This window comes from Electrophorus electricus, chromosome 6, assembly GCF_013358815.1.
Source record: "Electrophorus electricus isolate fEleEle1 chromosome 6, fEleEle1.pri, whole genome shotgun sequence".
NCBI lineage: Eukaryota > Metazoa > Chordata > Actinopteri > Gymnotiformes > Gymnotidae > Electrophorus > Electrophorus electricus.
Genome location: NC_049540.1, coordinates 20,706,956 through 20,725,715, shown reverse-complemented (window position 1 = coordinate 20,725,715; position 18,760 = coordinate 20,706,956). Strand labels below are relative to the sequence as shown.

Here is an 18,760-nt window from a genome sequence, read left to right as displayed (position 1 = left end):
TACGTTTACCGCATCGTAGTGGCAAGACGGAGTGTCGCGTTTTTGAGCATTGCCTTGTTTAAGGGTCCAGACTTGCTTGCGGATGTCTGATTTATTAATTTGTCCTACTTGATACGTGTGGCATCGAGTTAATTTTTGGAATCACACACATTATATATATATATATATATATATATATATTATACTGATAACATATATAACGTCCTCAAAAGACCATAATCACAATTTGTGGGAACCATGTAACGCTAAGCTCACGTTATCCAACCTAACATTATATGAGTAGGAATAGGAATTGTGGGGACGACAAAATAACTGCTTTTCGTTGATTTCAATATGGTCTCTGTGTCAGTAGATGGTAAATATCAGTAAAACAACTGCAACATTTTGGCCCAATGTTAAGAAAAAATAGTTTATTTTTTTCAAAGAAAGTATGGTGAGGTGGATAACAAATTGCCTTATTACATGATTATCCTTTTCAAAACAATTTACAGTAATGGACTTTTGCAAATTCTGTTTGGGGAATATAATAAGTTATTTATTCATTTATCTATTTATTCCCCACATTCGAGCCTTGCCTAGTGTGATACACCCCTGCTTCAATTCTGATGGACTACTGGAACAAACTATAGATGGAAAGGGTTGTATAACATGAAGCTACCTTGAGTACACACAAGGTTTCTACAAAAACAGGACACACGCATCTCAAAGGGGAAAAAAGTTGTATTGATTGTATTAGGAACAATCTAATGCAGTATTTAAAGTATTTTTAAAAAGAATATAAAATGAAAATTACTTTCATGATCTCGTGAATAATTTGCTATAAATGTACCCCAAAACAATCTTTTAGAGGTATACATCCTGGGCCTTAATCCATCAATAAAACACATAGCAATAAGGCAGTAGTGGTTTCAGTGGGTAGCGCTCCACAACACAGACCATAATATGGTGATGTTACAGGAATCCTGTTTTAGTTCTTTGATGGCTTGCAGGAAAGTTTACCAAGTTCCAACAAAAAGGTAGAGTACTCTAGGTTCAGTCAACTTAATACCTCTTTGCTGAGTATGGCAGCCTTGAAGACAAAGCAAAGAATTGCCCATACTGTGCCCAAATAAAAACTACCAAGCAGCACACTTAATAAAACATGAAGTTTTAAATTTTTCTGACCCTTATACAGTCAGAAAAAGTTAAAATGCACATGATTATGCTGCAACCATGACGCTGAATGAATTTTAATTTGTAATAAAATGGACTTATTGGGCTTTAATGTTCATATAAATATACACAACAAAGAACAACCAAAAATGAAAACCTCACAAGCACCTCCAAAGTAAACATATACTCCACAGTATACCTATACCATTACAATGAACCAATGTCTCATTCCATCAGGCTACTCATGCATAATGACTTTTGTAGCATCTATCACCACAAAGCCTACACTGGGCCTGCAGAGTGAAATATTTATTATACAAATAAGCATGCTCCACTGACATGAAAATACCTGATGGCAAACATTCAAATCTGTGTTGTTTTTAAGCAGGCTGTGCCTATGACCCAGGCTGCATCATTATACAACCGAGGTCTAAAAAGTCAAAATCATGGCCTCTTTTCCTCTTTTGAGCTAGCATTCAGGTAGTGGAGGCCTTAGTTGCCTCCAAAGTGTAAGCATCTCTTTGGGGTCCCGCTTGTGCACCAGGAGTACTCTGTGATAAGCGCACGGTTTCTCCCGATCAGCCTGCGGTAGATCAAAGGTCAAAAAGCCAAGGTGATGGACAGGTGATACCCCCAATCTATAGAGGCACATCCCCAAGTACACATCATCAATAGGGAACAAGCTGACCCACTGAGAAATCTCTTGCAGCTGCATAGCCAAGGCACCAGAGTAAACCACTCCTCCTCCACCTGCATAGGTTGGATACAAGCCTTTATAGAAACTCTCAGGTATGTAATATTTAGTGGTGGGCTGGCGACTAGGCAAAGCATTAGCTATCACATCCCCTGCAAGGAATTCTTCTCTTCTTTTGGCTCTATCATTTGCACCTTGAGAAGATGCTTGGTGCTCATTCAGGTAGTCTAAGAGAGCACCTGTCCTGACAAAAACATCATCATCTCCTTTGAAGATATAATGAGCATGTGAGCAGTGCATTGAGATCCAGTCCCAAAAGAGCACGTCCTTCAGGGTGAGGTTGAAAAAAGTGTCTCTGAAGTCCCACTGCAGAATGTCCCTATGACGGTTGCTCTCCAGCTGTAGGAGGGCCCCCAGATCTGGATGGGGTCCTGTTGTTGTGTCTTGCCTTCCAAGCAAGAAGACAGTGCGCACCTGCCATCTTTTCCCACCTGTCTCTTCCTTTACCCAGCCACTCCTTCCCCATGTCTCTCTGATGGCCTGTCTGTTCTCAAAATGCCCCACCTGAGACTTGACTGCCATTAAAAGCATGGGTGCCTTCGACTCAGTGTCTTGCCCAATGCACAAGTCAGGCTGGTCCATTAGAAGCATATAGTGCCTGCAATGCATGGACAAGATAAAGTCCTGCATCTGTTCTGGCATGGTGTTAAAGTCAGGCACTTGAGAGGCCCAGAGGTGGTCAGGCCCACATGGAGGAGAAGCATCAGTCCCATGCATGTAAGTGTGGCCAGTGGCTAGAGTTCTGCCTCCTGTGCTGTTACCATTCAAAATGGGATTGTGTTGTCTGTCCTGGAGGTGCTGAAGGCGGTTCCACAAAGCCCCATCCACCAAGCGCAGGTTCCAGAAGGCAGTAAGCGGGTGAGGTGATAGATCACCGGAGTTTGATGAGGCACCAGGGGCAATAAAATGAAGAGGTAACCGGGGCTCGGGTGTGTAGGACATGGCAACAAATATGGACACCATGATATACACCAAAAGGTGACTCATCATGAGAAAGGGAAGAAGACACAGGCACAAAGCCCTTCCTCCGCACTTACACCGTGCCATTGACTGGGATAAAGAGACAGAGAAGGAAACATTAGAACTGCAAGTTGCATATTTCAGGATGTGAGACTTTGGGGTCCTGACATATTCATATATGGGATTGTATCATCAGTTTCAAAGATTTAAAGCAGAGCCCACTCAGCTCAAGCTGTTACCACTAGCTTTGAATATCAGGGATTTATTTTTTATTTTTTGACATAGTGAAGATAACTAGCAGAAAGTCTCCATGTGAGTCAGTCTCCATGGTTTTGCCCTAGGGGGCTCATTATTTGTGCCTGACTGGGTATGTCCCAGAGTATCATGCAGCCAATATTTGCATCTTGTACCTCAAGAGCACATTTACCCAACAGATGGAAACACGGTGTTTACACATTCTCATCTGCTTTCACACTAATCCAAAAGGTGCACCAATCAAACTAAACCATTATTTCCTCCACATATTATCTCAAACGTATATAACATTCTCATTACAATTTTCACAGGTACACTACCATTACTATATTCTTTTCAAAAACCTGTTAGGCTCTGAACAAACTTCGCGTAAACGAATTCAAATAGCTAATAATAAAACATGGTAACTCTGGATAATAAAAGTTTATTCTTTACTACGTTAGCCTACCTCCTAATTATCAGGTCCAACGTCCTTGTCTCGTTCAAGAAGAAAACTCATTTATACGGAATTTTTTCTTGCACATCCACTGACATCTTTCTTAAAGAATGTCTAAATTTCGAAAATATCATATGGACTTGATCGTTCATGAGAGTACGATACAACTGAACCAAACACGCATTGTTATTAGCGATAATAATATTTTCAGTGTTTCTCTCATCTGAACAAAAACAATAAGCATGAAACTGTGTCTCTAAATTGCAGATGCAGGACTGGCCGTGTACTTTTGCGAAAGCGTGTTAAGCACCACCTCACAACATCCCTTCAACAGGTCTACTATGGGCGTGTTTGAGGTCTTGACGCACGCCTGCGTATAATTTTAATTGTATACGTGGCATTGAAAATGTGAGTAGATAGATATAAAAACAAGTAGATAGGTACATATACATAATGTAGCCTATTCAAATGTATACTACCAAAAACCTTAGAAACCGTGGAAGGAGTTTCAATGCAGTGATTTCGAGTTTGGATATTTAAGTTATGGTAGTAAAGCTTCATAAACTGATAGGTGTGCACTGTAGTATATGAACAGGAAGTGAAAGTTTACTCTGATCAGGTGAACACATTACTACATTTTCAGGTATCAGGACGCACCTTGTGGCCAGTTATGCGACTTGCAGCTAACGAAAATGATGGCACTAATTTAATATCTAAAAATCAGCCCTAAAATAAATCAGCTCTAGCGCTCATTTAGTGGCACAAAGGAGTGGTTTTCATACTCGAGCCACACAGGGACAGTTTTTAGTACAGCTAAATTACTAATGTACTGATTTATATGTTTGAAAATAATAAGTTCCCATCATCACTTTTATGCCAATATCATGAGGAAAATCATCAGTTACTTTTTATTCAAAGCCTCTCAATGCTGTGGCAAGGGGCTTAGTCCATTGTCTGTGAGCAATGGGGGCTGCAGCTGCCATGGACTTGTACTTAAATTAAAGTGCAGTGTAATGGCAGTATAAAGTGGCACTGCATTAATGGCTGTGGACCTGAGAAGAATGAGATTTAAGATTAAAAATGACATTTTAAAGTGACGTGCAATACAGTGTAAGTCATATCAGTCAAAGAGTGTTAGTGCTGTAAACACTAAGTTTACATAACATGGATGGTGTTCAAGAGTCTGATAGCCAGGGGGTGGCTGCTTTTGGCCAGCATGGAGGTCTTTGAACAGATGCTGCAGAACCTTCTGCCAGATGGCAAGGGAGCAAATAGATAGTGGGAGAGGTGTAGGGAATCGTACACAATACTGGACATCTTATGGATGCTGCATGAGTAGAAGATATTGTTCGGAGGGGGTAGAAGCGTGCTGATGATGCGTTATATTCCAGATTGTTATGATGACACTGAACCGTATAAGCAGGACCTAGAATCAATAATTCCTGATTGGACCCCGAGATGAGTGTGGCCGTTCAGTTCAATGAATAACTGGTTTGGTAAATAGAGGGTTGTATTTCCCTACTCATATCTGTTGTGAATGTAATGCTGTTTGTCTGAATTTTGACTATATTTGTCAATGTTTTCAGGCTATGATGTTAAGACGTATTGAACGGCTAGCTGTCCTCCTTGTGTTATACGGTTTCGATGTGTATGAGCCAATGTCTAGCCTGTCAGTTCTGGCTGATTATGAGGTATTCAGTGATAATGACTTTCCCAATCTGCTTTCTGATCCTCCTTATGAAGAAAACACACATGGCAACATATTGTGCTCCAACAATATCCCTTTGGTCTAACTCTGCAGAGGGTAGGTAAGTGGCACAGGTCTTTCATGAACTGGGAAATACCTCCCTCATTGGTAGTTGTCTATACTATTGATCTTTTACTTTAATGGTTGGTTGTGGTCCATAGACCACAGATCTACTGCATGTTATTTCTGTTCCTAGAAGAAAATAGCCTCCTATCCCTGCTCAGGGCATTCTCAGGTAATGGTATCACCTATTCTTAAATTTTTATCTGTCATTTTTTGTGTCTTAAAATAGCTGCCACAAGGAGGATGTGGGAAATTTAAAATGTACACATATTAACATATTCACAGTATCAACAGACCCATATAGAGTTTAAGCTTGCTTGGCTGCAAAACAAGGAACTGAATGACTAGTACATTAGAATCATGTATTCAGGAGCAGATTATGTTGACGTTGTTTTCATCCTGTATTCTAAGAAAGCACCAAGTTAATTCATATATCTAGCAGGTCACACAAGAGGGTGGTGACACCAGTGTAGTTATGAAGTGAAGTGAGTGCTTTGGAGGACTTGCTCTGAAGACAGCTCAGCTCAGCTCCCCAGATAAAGAATAAAGAAATCTTTACTCAGTTGAGTGAGTTGAATGTGTTTTCTAAAGTGAGCAATACGGATTTTTCCAACAAGACTCATTGTTTAAAGTTTTTTTTTTACTATTTACTTCTCTATTCATGAGCACATAAAACAGGTTTTTTTCTATACAACAAAGAAAAGCAGTTAAAAATTACATCCCCTGTATTCTTACAATATAATGCAAGACTTGCATATATAGCATTCCAAAAAAAACAAGATTAGTAGGAGTATTGCATACACACAAGATGAGACAACATATAGGATCAACATTTAAAAATTAGTATGGCATCTCCTTCATTTATTATTCATTTGGCAATGTATTGCCTTCAAACCTGCTACTTTCTGTTTTTGTCTTTCTCTGTAGACATACACTCTCTCTCTCTCTCTCTCTCTCACACACACACACACACACACTCTGAAAGCCCTTGCCCCAGTTTTTGCATGTCATGCAAACTACCATTCTAGCATTGTTATATCATTCTAACTTTACCACCCAAGTAGCCTGTGTCTAGGCAACAATAACAAGAACAGGAAAGCCCCAAGCTATTTGAGATGGAATCAATCAGACCACCACAGACTGCCATAGACTACCAGTGACTACCATACAGTACCACTGACCTTTCTGGAGCCATGGCAGATCTTGGCATCTTTCTCCCTAAGTGAGACCATCCTGATCTTCATTCTATTACTGTAGGTTTCCTCTGTAAGGCCAGAACTCTGCAGCCCATTGACTTAACAACAAGGTTGAAGTTGTCAGGGTAAAAAGCTGAACTGTCAATGCCAATCTTACAAGGCTCATTGACTATACTCTAATGGCCCAATAATTTCCAAACTGATGACTGATTGGAAATGGGTCACTGTTGTTAGTAATGATCTTCTTTTAGTGTGTTATGTGCTAAAGTAGGACTATACTGATGCATGATCTGTGTGTTCTATGAGCTCTCTCCCCACACGTTATCACATGACCCACACTGGACAAGAAAGCTGGACACAGCAAATTGATGATTTGATGTAAAAAAAATGTATTTCAACAAACCATTTTAGTTTGCCAGAAACCACTACGTATATTATAATGTTGGACAGTTCAATGGTAATATACACCAACTGTTGTTTTTCTGCTCTTTCTCAGAGTCTTTACTGGTAATAGTGTTTCTAATACTTATCGTCATTGTTGCTTTAGAACAATAGCAGACCCCCAGTCACAGTAGGTTTTAGAAAAAAAGGAAAACAACAAAAGCCCTCCTAGCAATTCGCAAAGATAAAAATCAACAAGGACAAAATGAATGCACAAGAGAATAATGATATGTCCAACTGGACACCATATAGCGTCACATGGACACTGATCTTAGTCTGGAAGAGATGAGGGGTGATCAAGTACCACAAGCAATCAAATTACTGAAGCCGTCCATAACAGACAGTAACCTAATATTTCTATACATGTCTATTAAAAGAGTCACTGATAAAATGCTCAGACAAAACAGTGAAAACATGAAAATATAACATCATCTCATAATAATGATTATTTACTAGTTAAACAGAATTTTAAATACATACATAAAGTATAAAGATACAGCAAATGGAAAAGAACACTGTCATCAGGTTGGCTGGACTAATCTCACCCAGGGAGGCAGGGAAATAGGAGAAGACACTGATAATAGGACAGCTCTCATCATACTTTGTCCTCCAGGACACGTCCTTTAGTCTTAAAGACTGATGTTGTAAATTTACCCGCTCATGAAAATGACATTTTATTTGCAAAATTTGCAAATATACCCCAATGTATAACAACAACAACAATAATAACAACAACAACAACATACATACATGAATAAATCTAAATCGCGGAAATAGACACAGATTTATATGTCTGAGCAAATTATATGCAAATTATACACAAAAATTCAGATACTCATTTGCATTATGTGCAAAAACACATATGTAAGAGATAATTCTATACACATAAAAAATTCCAAATGGTTCCTATATCACTCATAAGAGTTTAACGCAGATTTTCCAAATGGATTTAGTGCTCATATATCTCTCCAAAACAAAGGCTTCATATTACTGTATTCACAGCGAGCAGTAGTTTCATCTCCTGATGTTCACCATCTTAAATATCTTTTCCTGTCTGCAGTGGAAGGTATGAATGAACAAATACAGAGGTATTCAGTTCCCAGTGTTTGGAAGAGCAAAACACCAGGAAAAATGGCATAGGTTATTGTGGCATTGATGAGGCTTATGGTGAGGTTTGTGTTTTGTTAATGATTTAATCACAGGCCTGAGGTTGGAATTCCTAGTAGAAATGGAAGGAAAGATCCACTATAAATTACCACCTTTCCTCATTTCATCTCTCTCTCTCGCACACATGCATGCACACACACTCACGCGCGCGCGCGCGCACGCACGCACGCGCACGCACACACACACACACACACACACACACACACACACACACACACACACACACACACACACACACACACACACACACTCACAGTGGATAAACAAATTAAAACAGTTTTAAGATATCCAAGAAACCAAAATGTAAATTTCCTCTCCAAATTTCGGTGCTACATTGACTTGGAAGACAGTAACTATATATTCTGCTTTACCCAAAGGCATTTCTGGCATTCCATTTTCACTTCTAATACACATATTGTATGTATTTGTTCAAGCACAGAAAATCATTTGGCAGTTTTAGATAAAAGGCTAAAAAAGAGCAAAGAATAGTTCCAAAATTATACATCCCATCCAATAAACGATAAGGACAGAAATTGTCGAGAAATTGTGTCACATGTCTTTGAGCAATTATCCCACAAGATTCAAGTTTAAATACTGTTGTTGTCCTTAATATCTAAATGTATCAGCAGCATCCATCTCTAGACTGAGATTGGTCTGGTCTCTCAGAGCACTTTTAACTCACTAAAACACACTTCATGTCATACAATTTATCAGTTCTCTGGAAAAATACATTTGCCCAGCCAAATTACACAAAGAAACAATCAACCACTTGCGGAAAAGCAGAGCTGCTTCTGATTAATTCAGCTTTTGGGAATCCAACAGAGACATTGTTAGATGATTTTGAAGCTTATGTCACGACACACACTTCACACACTTTTTTGCTAATATGTTCTGTGGCTCTATATCGTGACTCAGCTCATTTGCCCTCTGGATTGCAGAGCAGAACAAGGCAGTGCTCCTATCACAGAGATGAGCTGAGAGAGAGCAGACAAAACTCTTGCTAGCCAAGACTGATGAGGGGAGACTTCAAGGGCTAAGGCTGACAATATTCAGGAAGAAGAAAGCTTCACAGTGAACTACACAAATCCTAGTATTTTCACCAATTATACCCCTAATTAAAAAAGATAAAATGGTGCATAGTATCAAAAAAGGCAGAGGACTCTTCAGACTCTATGAACAAAGAGGAGAGAATGTAAACCATGGACCAAAGAGTAAGACAAAATTAATAACAATGGTGGACATTTTATGGCGTCATTTGTTGAAAGCAGACAATTTATCTTCTGCCCTGAGAGCTTAATACAGCTGGGTTATTTGAAATGCCACCATAAAAATGAGTAGCGTCAGAATCAAATTAACCAAGATGTGTTTAAATAGCATAAATGGTAGACTACATGGCTGAATTAAGCACATATAAGTGCTGTTGTTTATATTACCATTGTTTTATAATTTCATAAATGGAGTAAATGAACACTCTTAACTCAGCCAAGGCTATTTTAGCCACAACTCAATAAGTGCTGAAAGCATCAATGACAAAACTCACAGTTCCTCACCCTTGTAAGCATGAACTGGCCTTATATGAAACAATTATATCAATACCATTGCAGTGTCAGTCAGCCATTTATAGGTAGTCAAATGATCGGTAACATTTAATTCTGACTTTGAGTGTACTGACTAAAAAACAAAAAGGCGTGGTCAATGTTACTCAAAAAGAAAACTGATCAAAATCATTCAAGATTCAGAGCAATAACCTCCTCCTCCAAAGTAAATTTACAAGCTGGTAAATTAACTTTGTAGGTTTGTATTTCCATTTGTACTTTCATCAAAGTAATTCCATTTGTGTGTTTTCTCTTAGCATACAATCTGTATTTATAATAAATACATAAACAAGTAAATAAATATAAACTAAACCTTTGCACTGTTATAACAGTGTAGATCTGAAAATGCTTTGACAGAAATAGTCCATAGGTTCAAAAAGGGAAAAAAACAGAATCCATCCATGATTTCGTCAACTCTGTCTATCTGTAATATTATCAGCAATAAACAACAACAAAAATAAATAACTTTTTTGCTCTTTGTACTTTGGAGTCATTGGAGATGGTTTCAGAGGTAATCTGAAACTCCATTTGTAATGGCCAGTTATGGGACGGTCTCCAAGCTTTTCATTTAATATTTGTTCCACCGGGCTGACCTTGGTCACCATTACTATGCACTTCTCCCATACTGGGAATTGAGATAAACATTGTAAAACACAAATCAGGTAACAAAAGTAGCAGTAAACTGAAATTATAAAAGGCAAAATAAAAGTTCTTGCTTATTGTGAAATTTCTCAATTGTCAGCATCCAACTTTTGTGACCATGTAACAGACAATTGGAATAAAAAAAAAAAGGTTTGTTTGCACTCTACTGAATCTGTCTAGAAAAGTTCTGTGCACAGTGGAGAAGGTATGAAAAATCTGCTACAGTTTTTGGGTCTCAATGTAATGTACTATTCTTTTTCAAGTTCTTAAACACTCATCATATTTTTGTGTCTTTTTCTGTGCTTGACAGCCAGGTTGTTTGCCATTGCATTGGTTGTGTTCCCCACCCTCTTTGTTTTTACATGTTGCTTGTGTCAATGAGGGCAACTTGATAATATCATTAAGAATAACTGCTATAATAATTGGATTAAATTGATTAGTAATGTATTGGTATATAATACTTAGTATCATGAAACTTGGCACATTTTTATGAACTGAATATCACTGTAAAGTTGGTTATAACACCCATTTGCCTACTGCTGTTAAAGCACTATAATTATGTAATACTCAAAAGGGCAGAGGTACTCCATTTAATACGAACTATCTAGCCTCTCCATAGACCTTGCATATGCCCCAAGATTACTTTTAGCTGGTCAGTTTTTTTTAAATCTCCTCATAAAACAAAACCCCTATAAACATGTTGATGTAAATCTATTTTTGCTAACAATTGTGCAGTCTTCACTCTCTCTTCTTTTTTTCAGCCTTATTCTCCTTCTTCACCCTTCACTCCTTTAATCTCCATTAAATTGGATCTTTCATACTTGTGTCTCCAGACCACTTAGTTTTGGGGTTAGGATTCGAGGGGTAACTCCCGAGTTGAGATCTCTCTCAAACTCCAGTAGCTGGCCCATGAAGTTAAGGTTGGGTGACACCACTGGCCGTCGACTCCGCACATATTTGTAGGCATCGGTCATGGTCATAAGGGTGTGCTTCATCAAATAGGCGATGACGATTGTCGCTGAGCGAGACACACCAGCTTGGCAATGCACCAGCACGCCCCGCCCACTCTGATGAGCCTCCTCTGAAAATAACAAGGCAAAACAAAAAATAAAAACAAACAAAAAACAAACAAAACAATATGGCATGTCAGCAAACATGCTACTGATCCATTGCTATTCTTGAAGAAAGCACAGCTGAGACAATTAGCTAAATTAAAACAATCAACAAAAACAGGTACAAAATAGAAGATTTGGGCTTGCTATGCAAAAAGATTTGAGTACTCAGCACGAGAAAGGCAATTTTAAAAAAGCAAACACCCTACCTATAAACTCAAAGACCTCCTCAAAATACTGGCGGAGGTTCTGCTTGCTGTTGTCAGTTGCAGGCAGCCTCTTGTACCGCACCAAACCCGTGTCCACATGGTACAGGGGCAGGTGAGTGGTGACATTAACCACATAACTGACATTCAGTCGCAGCAGCAGGTCCAGGTCCTGTGCATCCCTCTCATTGCCCAGGAAGAGGAACGGTAGAATGGGGCTAACCACAGCGTTCTCCACATCTGGGGTCATTATACTCTCATCAGAGAGAGATGCTGGGAGGGAGGAGGAAAGTGGGAGGGAGAGGTGCACTACAAGAGAAAAACACAGACCTTTTCATTATCTCACCTAAAGGGTCAAGTAAATGCACCTGTTAGGATGTGTAATATATATTATTGCTTTCATCCATGGAACGGCAAATAAAATTGCAAATCCATTATGAACATGGCTTTAAGCTGTCACGGGACGCTCCCCCCCCTCATAAGTCACGTGGTACAGTCTGCGGTGTGCAGGGGGGGTTTATTCTTGTTTCTAGTTTCTAGCCACACCTCCGTGAGGGCACGCACCTGTACAGGGTTACAGGGTTCCTGCTCCACGGCCTTCGGCACTCAGGCATTCATCACATAGGCATTCTTTTATGCTTATATTATTCGCAATGGCATCAGAAAAGATTCAGTCATGGCAAAGTGCTGAGGAATATGAACCTTTTGCAATTTTGGTACAAATTTGTTCTGTAAGAGTTTGCTAGTAAAGAGGCTTCTAAAATATAAATAAAAATCCCAATCTTTTAGACTTCATGATGTAAGGGAGAAACAGGCTTAAACTCTTGCCACAAGGGCTTCATATCAGTGGTACCATTTTGCAAGAAAATTCCAATTATTGCAGTTATTTTAATCCCTCCTTCTCTTATCCTGTTTGCACTGACATCATTATTCTACTGCTTTCCCTTGTCTCATTCTGCTCTGAACCACAGCTATAATTAAGAGTCATTATCCTTAGGCTAACATATACCATTGCATTACAATAATACAGAAAAGAAAGGCTGGAACAATGATGAAACTGAAAATTTGAAGAAGAAAAAAAGATGTTCAGGCAAAGGATGTTTTAAAATTGGAATGAAATTAGGACTAAGAAACCCCACAACATTTAGATGTTTACAGAGTGAAAAGATATAACCCTCCAGAGAAACATCCATTGTACCATGACATTTCTGAAGATAAGAGTTGGGTTTTTGTTAGGCTAATTAGAAATATAACTCTGGGGTTGTGTGCCAGGCAGCAGGCCTGCACATAATGGCTATAGCTTGATTCTGCTACTACAGTAGTTCTAAAAATACTGTGCAACTACACACACAAGCCAAGAAAGCCCAATGTCCAGCACATTAGGAGGATGTTTGGCAGTTATGCATAAAAGGGAGAACATGAATTATTTACAATTGACTTGATGATAACAGTGTATCTCAACTCCGGTTGAGCATATCTGGGTATTACAGAGCACAAGACTATATTCTTCATGCTCTTTTATGATTACACAAAAGCATTGTTACCTCTTCCATTCTCTTCATCTTGCTCTCTGTTAAGTGGGTTGAGGACCAAGTGGAGTGACTGAGCAGAAGGTAAAGAGTGTCCACCCTCCCGCTCTCTTCCTCTGGCTTTGGGCTTGATGAGGGTACTAGGAGCAGAAGGTGGAGGTGAAAATGAAGGTGGGGACTCAGGACGGAGAGAATTAAGGGAAGGAGAGCGTGGAAGCATGTCATCATCAAGCCCATCACTGTCCCCCATTCCAGCATCTGCTCCTTTGTTCCAGAGCCTCTTCAGAGAGTCTCGGCCTGGGTCTCTGCTGCTCCCAGACCCCATGAAGTCCAAAACTGCCATTTTGCCTTGCTGAAGCCTCCGGCGTCCTGCATGGTCGGTCAGTTGGGAACGGGTAAACTCTAAAAGGTTCTGACAGTCCAAAATGACAGGATTGGTTCCATTGCGGCTGCTCTGGTCATGACCCATGTAAGACCTTCCTGTTCCCATCCCCATCCCTGTACTGTGGTGATTAGCTTGGGTTTTAGAACGTGTCATCTTCTTTGCAAGCTCCTCAGGCCAAATTGTGCGCACGCTGTAATCGTCATCATCATGTTGGTACCCTCCCATGGTATGCGTCCCAATACTGTGGCCTATGTTGGGAGGTTTCCCTCTGTGAGGATTAAAGGTCACTACTATAGGATCACTGCTGCAGTAGCTGCAGCTTGAGCTTCCTGCCTGACTTGCTTTGGGGTTGCAGCCACTGACACAACTTTGCAATGCCCGCAGAGGAGCAGATGAGGATAGTGGGGCACAAGGTAGGCAACCACCAACTAGTTTCTTACGGAAGGCAGTAGGACTCTCAAAACTGCCACCTTCCCCTGAACAGGATGTACAGCGTAAGGGCCTAAGAAGCCCTGTGCGGCAGTCTGAAACAGTGCTGTTGGAGGAGGAGGTGTTGGTTGTGGAGGCTGTAGACAGGCACCCTCCTAAGGTCTTTAGTCCCATTATGGTATCGCCTCCCTTGGTTGGACTTATTCTTTGGGTTTGGGAAAATGAAGAGGATGGGCTTCCAGAGGCTCCTTGATAGTCAGCTGAGTGACCTCTACCTCCCCTACCACGTACCAGCCTCCAACAGCCACAGTTGAATGGGCGAGAAAAGTTAATAGTGCAGGTGTGGTCAGGGCTAGGGAAGCCTCCACACAGAGAAGTGGGGGAGAGGGGCAAGCTGTGGAGGATCTGAGGGTGTTGCTCTCTGGCACGGGAGGGACGGGTCTGACCTAGGTACTGGAAAGAGGATGTGGCCCGGAACGGGACAGAGGGTGAGCCAGCTGGGTAGTGAGTATTTAAGATTGATGCATGAGGTGTTGGGGCAGTGCCATGGTAATGGGGTAGACTGTGGGGGTTGGGGGGCTGGTGGGCAGGTCCCAGTTTAGAGTTTTCTTTGTTTCCCACAGATAGCACGTCTCTGTTGTTTGCGGTTTTATAATGAGACTTTGACGACAAGTCTTCTCTTATCCACCTAGATTTGGATTGCTGTCTTTGGGCTGGAATGAATTCTAAAACCCCCCCTGGTGACACTGCTAACTGGTTCTGATGGTGGCTAGTATGTTGTGTCTTGTTTTGGTTCTGGTACCTCTCAGCTTGCTCTGAAGACTTTACTCTGGGTTGCCAGTCACCTTGCCCTGGCTCCAAGTGCTTTGTACCTCTGCCCTCTCTGACACTTCCACCTCGAGTTAAGCTGCTACTGAGTCCTTTGTCTGAATGTGTTCCTCCTTTGTCCACAGACACTTTAATGTCAATGTTATGTGTGTGCTTAGGAGGTCTTGGCCCAAGAGTCACAGACCCATTGCTGTGACAGTGGCTAGGGATCCAGCTGTTGACCTCTGTCGTGGTGCCTCTCTCGTCCTTGGCTTTTTGTATGCGGGAGAAGGGCCTGTGCCGGCATTCCAGGGACAAAGAGCTGAAGGGTGTACAGGGGTGATGTAGAGGAGGCTGGGGCTGTGGTGAGTGGGTTGGGAGCTTGTTGCGGCTGGTAAGACGTGAGGAAGACTGGGAGGTGGTTGGTGGAGAGGCCACACGCAAGGCCAAGTTTTTTGGCCGCTGAATAACCACTATGCGCTCGTCAAGAGGGAGAGGAGGCATCTGGGGCTAGGCAGAGCTGTGTGTTTGTAGAACAGAGGGGAAAAAGAGACATAATAATCCTTGTTAAACCTGGCATTGACATAATTTTAAAAAAGTATATTGTTTGGACATTATATTGATGTATTAAGAAATAAGCTCAATTTTAGTCACAGCACACACAATTACACAAATTATTGATGATTACTATAATATATAAGTAAATAGCTTTTGTCTGACAATATTATCTTAACCAAAATTGTCTGTTCACTTGCTAACATGTATATGTAGCAAAAAGGATGTTAAAATGTGTTAATTAAGCCAGGTGTAAAGAAACTCATAAGTAATGATGATTTGCATTTAATGTATCATAACAAATAAACATTTAAATGCAATATTCTTAATATACAAAGACAGGTAACATACACCAGAGTATCATTTATACACAGGGGCAGTTGGTAACATTAGCAATGAGCAACATGGAATGCCAGGAAATCATAGGGAGAAGGAGAACTTGGAGACCTCAGAGAATTCTGAGAACAAATTACAAGACATGATGTAATTGAATTTGCAGTGGACCACATGGGAGAGACCCACAAGCCAAACTGCACTTCAGACATAACTACACAAACAGTCCAGAACACAGTCATCACACTGTGCTTTTTATCCCACATGCATACATCCATGAACAGAGCCTGGTAATAGCACCCTCATCCTCTGTCTTTTTTCAGCCTTGCCTTTAGTTGCCTGTGGTGAAGGGTTGGTGGTTATATTGACACAGATTTGTCACAGTGCGAGTCAACATCACTCTGATCACTGTCGCTCACACAACAAACACCTCATCAGCACTACCACACAAATATTACATGTGTAATGACTTTCTATAATTCACACGGGGTCCAAAACAGAACACACTTATACATTAGCATCTGCTTGCAGTAGCCCGTGCATCATAAGCACAGTTACAGCCTAAGCACACAGAACAGTATAATATTTTCCATATATAAACATTTACATAGGCGTAGTTTTGGACGTGCTCACACTACTAATATAATGTGTTAGGTTGGGTGGTGTGAGGGGTGTCCCCCACAAAGTTTAAATGAAAGCAATGGCACTGAAGAGTTATATTGTAATATAGGTAGAAAAAAAAGGAAAATAAAGCATAAACCACAGACATCAATGTATAGAGTAAAGGCTGTAACCAAAAGCACCGAGGTTTAATGGATAAGATGGTTTATTTTTAAGCATTCTTTGATACATTCTGATGGCATGCCCAGTCTAATTAATTAGACTTAGACTTTGAAGAACATGTCTAGAACCTACATATTTATATGTCTGGCTGAAATAGGAAATAAACTGAAATAAAAAAAAAGAGAGCGAGAATACCTCATCTTCCAGTTGTATCTCTCCAAAGGTGCTTAATAAAACCTGAACATTTCAACTGTTTTTAATTATGCCTAATTCATTGTGTACCGTTGTTACACACGCTCTGCGAATCAGCCAACAAACAGCCTGCGTCAGATATATGCCTGCCTATAGAATACTCAACAAAATCCATGCTCATCCGTTCACAGAAAAGCAGCCTGTCTTCATCTTTGCGAACGACATCGTTGTCACACGTATTCCACGAATTACAAAGATTCAGATTGTGTGTACATAGAGTAAATTCTATATGCCTTTGATAAACAAGGTAGAAACCGGTAAATTAAAAGGTTTCGCCCATCGTCACACATCATTAAGCTCACAGTTCTAGCTTCTCGGGTTTCTACCACAGGCAAGAGATAAGCAGTCGCTTCTGCGAGTAGTAATCACGATCGGGCCTTTGTTCCTGTAACTGATTGTCCTTGCAAAATGACCGATACGAGTATTCGATCAGGCTCATTAAAATGTTTTGCTGGGACATTCAATGCCATAAAATTATTAGAATTGTAAAGCACAAATAAAACTTAACTGTAAAAAGTGGTCCTCTCCGCAGAACCTATGCTCTTGACAAAATTCCTTGATAGGCCGTGCTGTCACACAAGCTCATACGTGCTGTATTCGTCTGGTATCTGTCTTATAACATTGGGACTTAATTATCTTGATGAATGGAGGAAACTGCATGTTCGTTCTAGGTATTGCAGCCTAATTGATGAGAGACGATATTCCAGTAGAACGCTTCTGCGCTTGTGTATAACGGTTGCATATATTTCACAATAAGCGACGGTCGTAGGTGGCTATAAAGGCCTGTGTTTAAAACAAATAGGTTGCTACGCTGAAGGCATGCCTTTTTGGTTTACTGAAAGCAAAATGTGGCGAAGGAGCTACAGTTATTATGGGTTTTGCATGCAGGCCTTGAAATAAAAAAGAATAAAAATACTTACGTTATACTTGGTAGATGTGATGTATCGTCATTATTTCTACTTTTATCGCTGCGCTTCTCTGGCGGCAGTTCCTCTCCGATGCATGATTACATTACTAGCTGCATTTTTTTATGCTCTGCATGAACGAAATATACATATTTTTCAAAACCCATCACAGATCTTTCCACATCTACGTTTAATTCACACATGTGGGATGGGCTGTATCCTGAATATAATACATTTTGTCACCGGTCGACTACACGAGCAAGCAACGCGCCGTCAATGTAGTCGCGCCTCAACGTGCGCTCGTGTGTAGTGTGCTTGTGCTCAGGAGAGAGAACGCCGGTGGTGGGGGCGGGGGGTGGGGGTGAGTCGGGAACGCTGCGATGAAGGTGGGGTTTACAAATGGATGACATCATCCAGGACCAATAGGAAACAGAATAAACGAAAGAGGCAGGCAAATATGTCTGTATGAAACTTACCGTGATTCGCAGTTAGAGGATATTAGCCTGTAGCCTAAAGTAACCAGCTTATGTTCTGTGTCATCCAAACTAATTATCGATTAGCATCATTAACCATTAATTAAATAAAAGGTTTACTCATAAGAAAAAATCTAGAGCTCCAAGAAAATGTATAGCCTAGACTAATTAAATACGAGTGTGTGGCGTTTTTATGTCTTACGCTAATCTAAAGCCAGCCTCTGGTTTAATTATTTTTTTCTCAGAATCGATCATAGTTGAACTCTTCATGTGTATAAGCAGGAGACGGGTATTTCGAGGATAAGCACATATACGTAATTCTTTATATTCTAACGCCAGTGATATATTTCCGCAAATTAAATGCATCTTTAGGAACGAGAAAATTCTTCCTCTCGCCTTTGATTTGGCGGTAATTTGTTTTTGTTTTTGTTTTCAATGAAATGACCTAACATTTTCCCCTATCTCAGATGTAAACCACTGAGGAAACGTAATTTCATTCAACATCCCACACACCAATAGATGGCAGCAAAGGGTATTGCTACATTATAATGAAATATCAACAGCAACAGGGCAATAATATAAA

At 40.3% G+C, this 18,760-nt stretch overlaps 2 protein-coding genes across 2 annotated transcripts; both read right to left on the bottom strand.

The window, feature by feature from the left end:
• Positions 1 to 1,621: 1,621 nt before the first annotated feature.
• Positions 1,622 to 2,953, bottom strand: LOC113586023 (N-acetyllactosaminide beta-1,3-N-acetylglucosaminyltransferase 2). Its single transcript, XM_027023878.2, has one exon. The coding sequence runs from the start codon at positions 2,951 to 2,953 to the stop codon at positions 1,622 to 1,624; it is 1,332 nt and encodes a 443-aa protein (XP_026879679.1).
• A 7,000-nt stretch (positions 2,954 to 9,953) lies between these two features.
• si:dkey-175m17.7 lies at positions 9,954 to 17,993 on the bottom strand. Its single transcript, XM_027023829.2, has 4 exons — positions 17,720 to 17,993; positions 13,271 to 15,396; positions 11,730 to 12,035; positions 9,954 to 11,489 (listed from the first exon to the last, which is right to left on the bottom strand). The coding sequence occupies exons 2-4, from the start codon at positions 15,378 to 15,380 to the stop codon at positions 11,224 to 11,226; spliced, it is 2,682 nt and encodes an 893-aa protein (XP_026879630.2). The 5' UTR covers positions 15,381 to 15,396; positions 17,720 to 17,993; the 3' UTR covers positions 9,954 to 11,223.
• Between the last annotated feature and the right edge of the window lie 767 nt (positions 17,994 to 18,760).

Coding starts and splice junctions, on each gene's coding strand:
- LOC113586023 (XM_027023878.2), bottom strand. CDS start 2,953: ATGGCACGGTGTAAGTGCGGAGGAAGGGCTTTGTGCCTGTGTCTTCTT.
- si:dkey-175m17.7 (XM_027023829.2), bottom strand. CDS start 15,380: ATGCCTCCTCTCCCTCTTGACGAGCGCATAGTGGTTATTCAGCGGCCA. Junction 12,036..13,270: donor AGATGAAGAGAATGGAAGAG/GTAACAATGCTT, acceptor TTTCTCTTGTAG/TGCACCTCTCCCTCCCACTT. Junction 11,490..11,729: donor GGAGGTCTTTGAGTTTATAG/GTAGGGTGTTTG, acceptor TGTTATTTTCAG/AGGAGGCTCATCAGAGTGGG.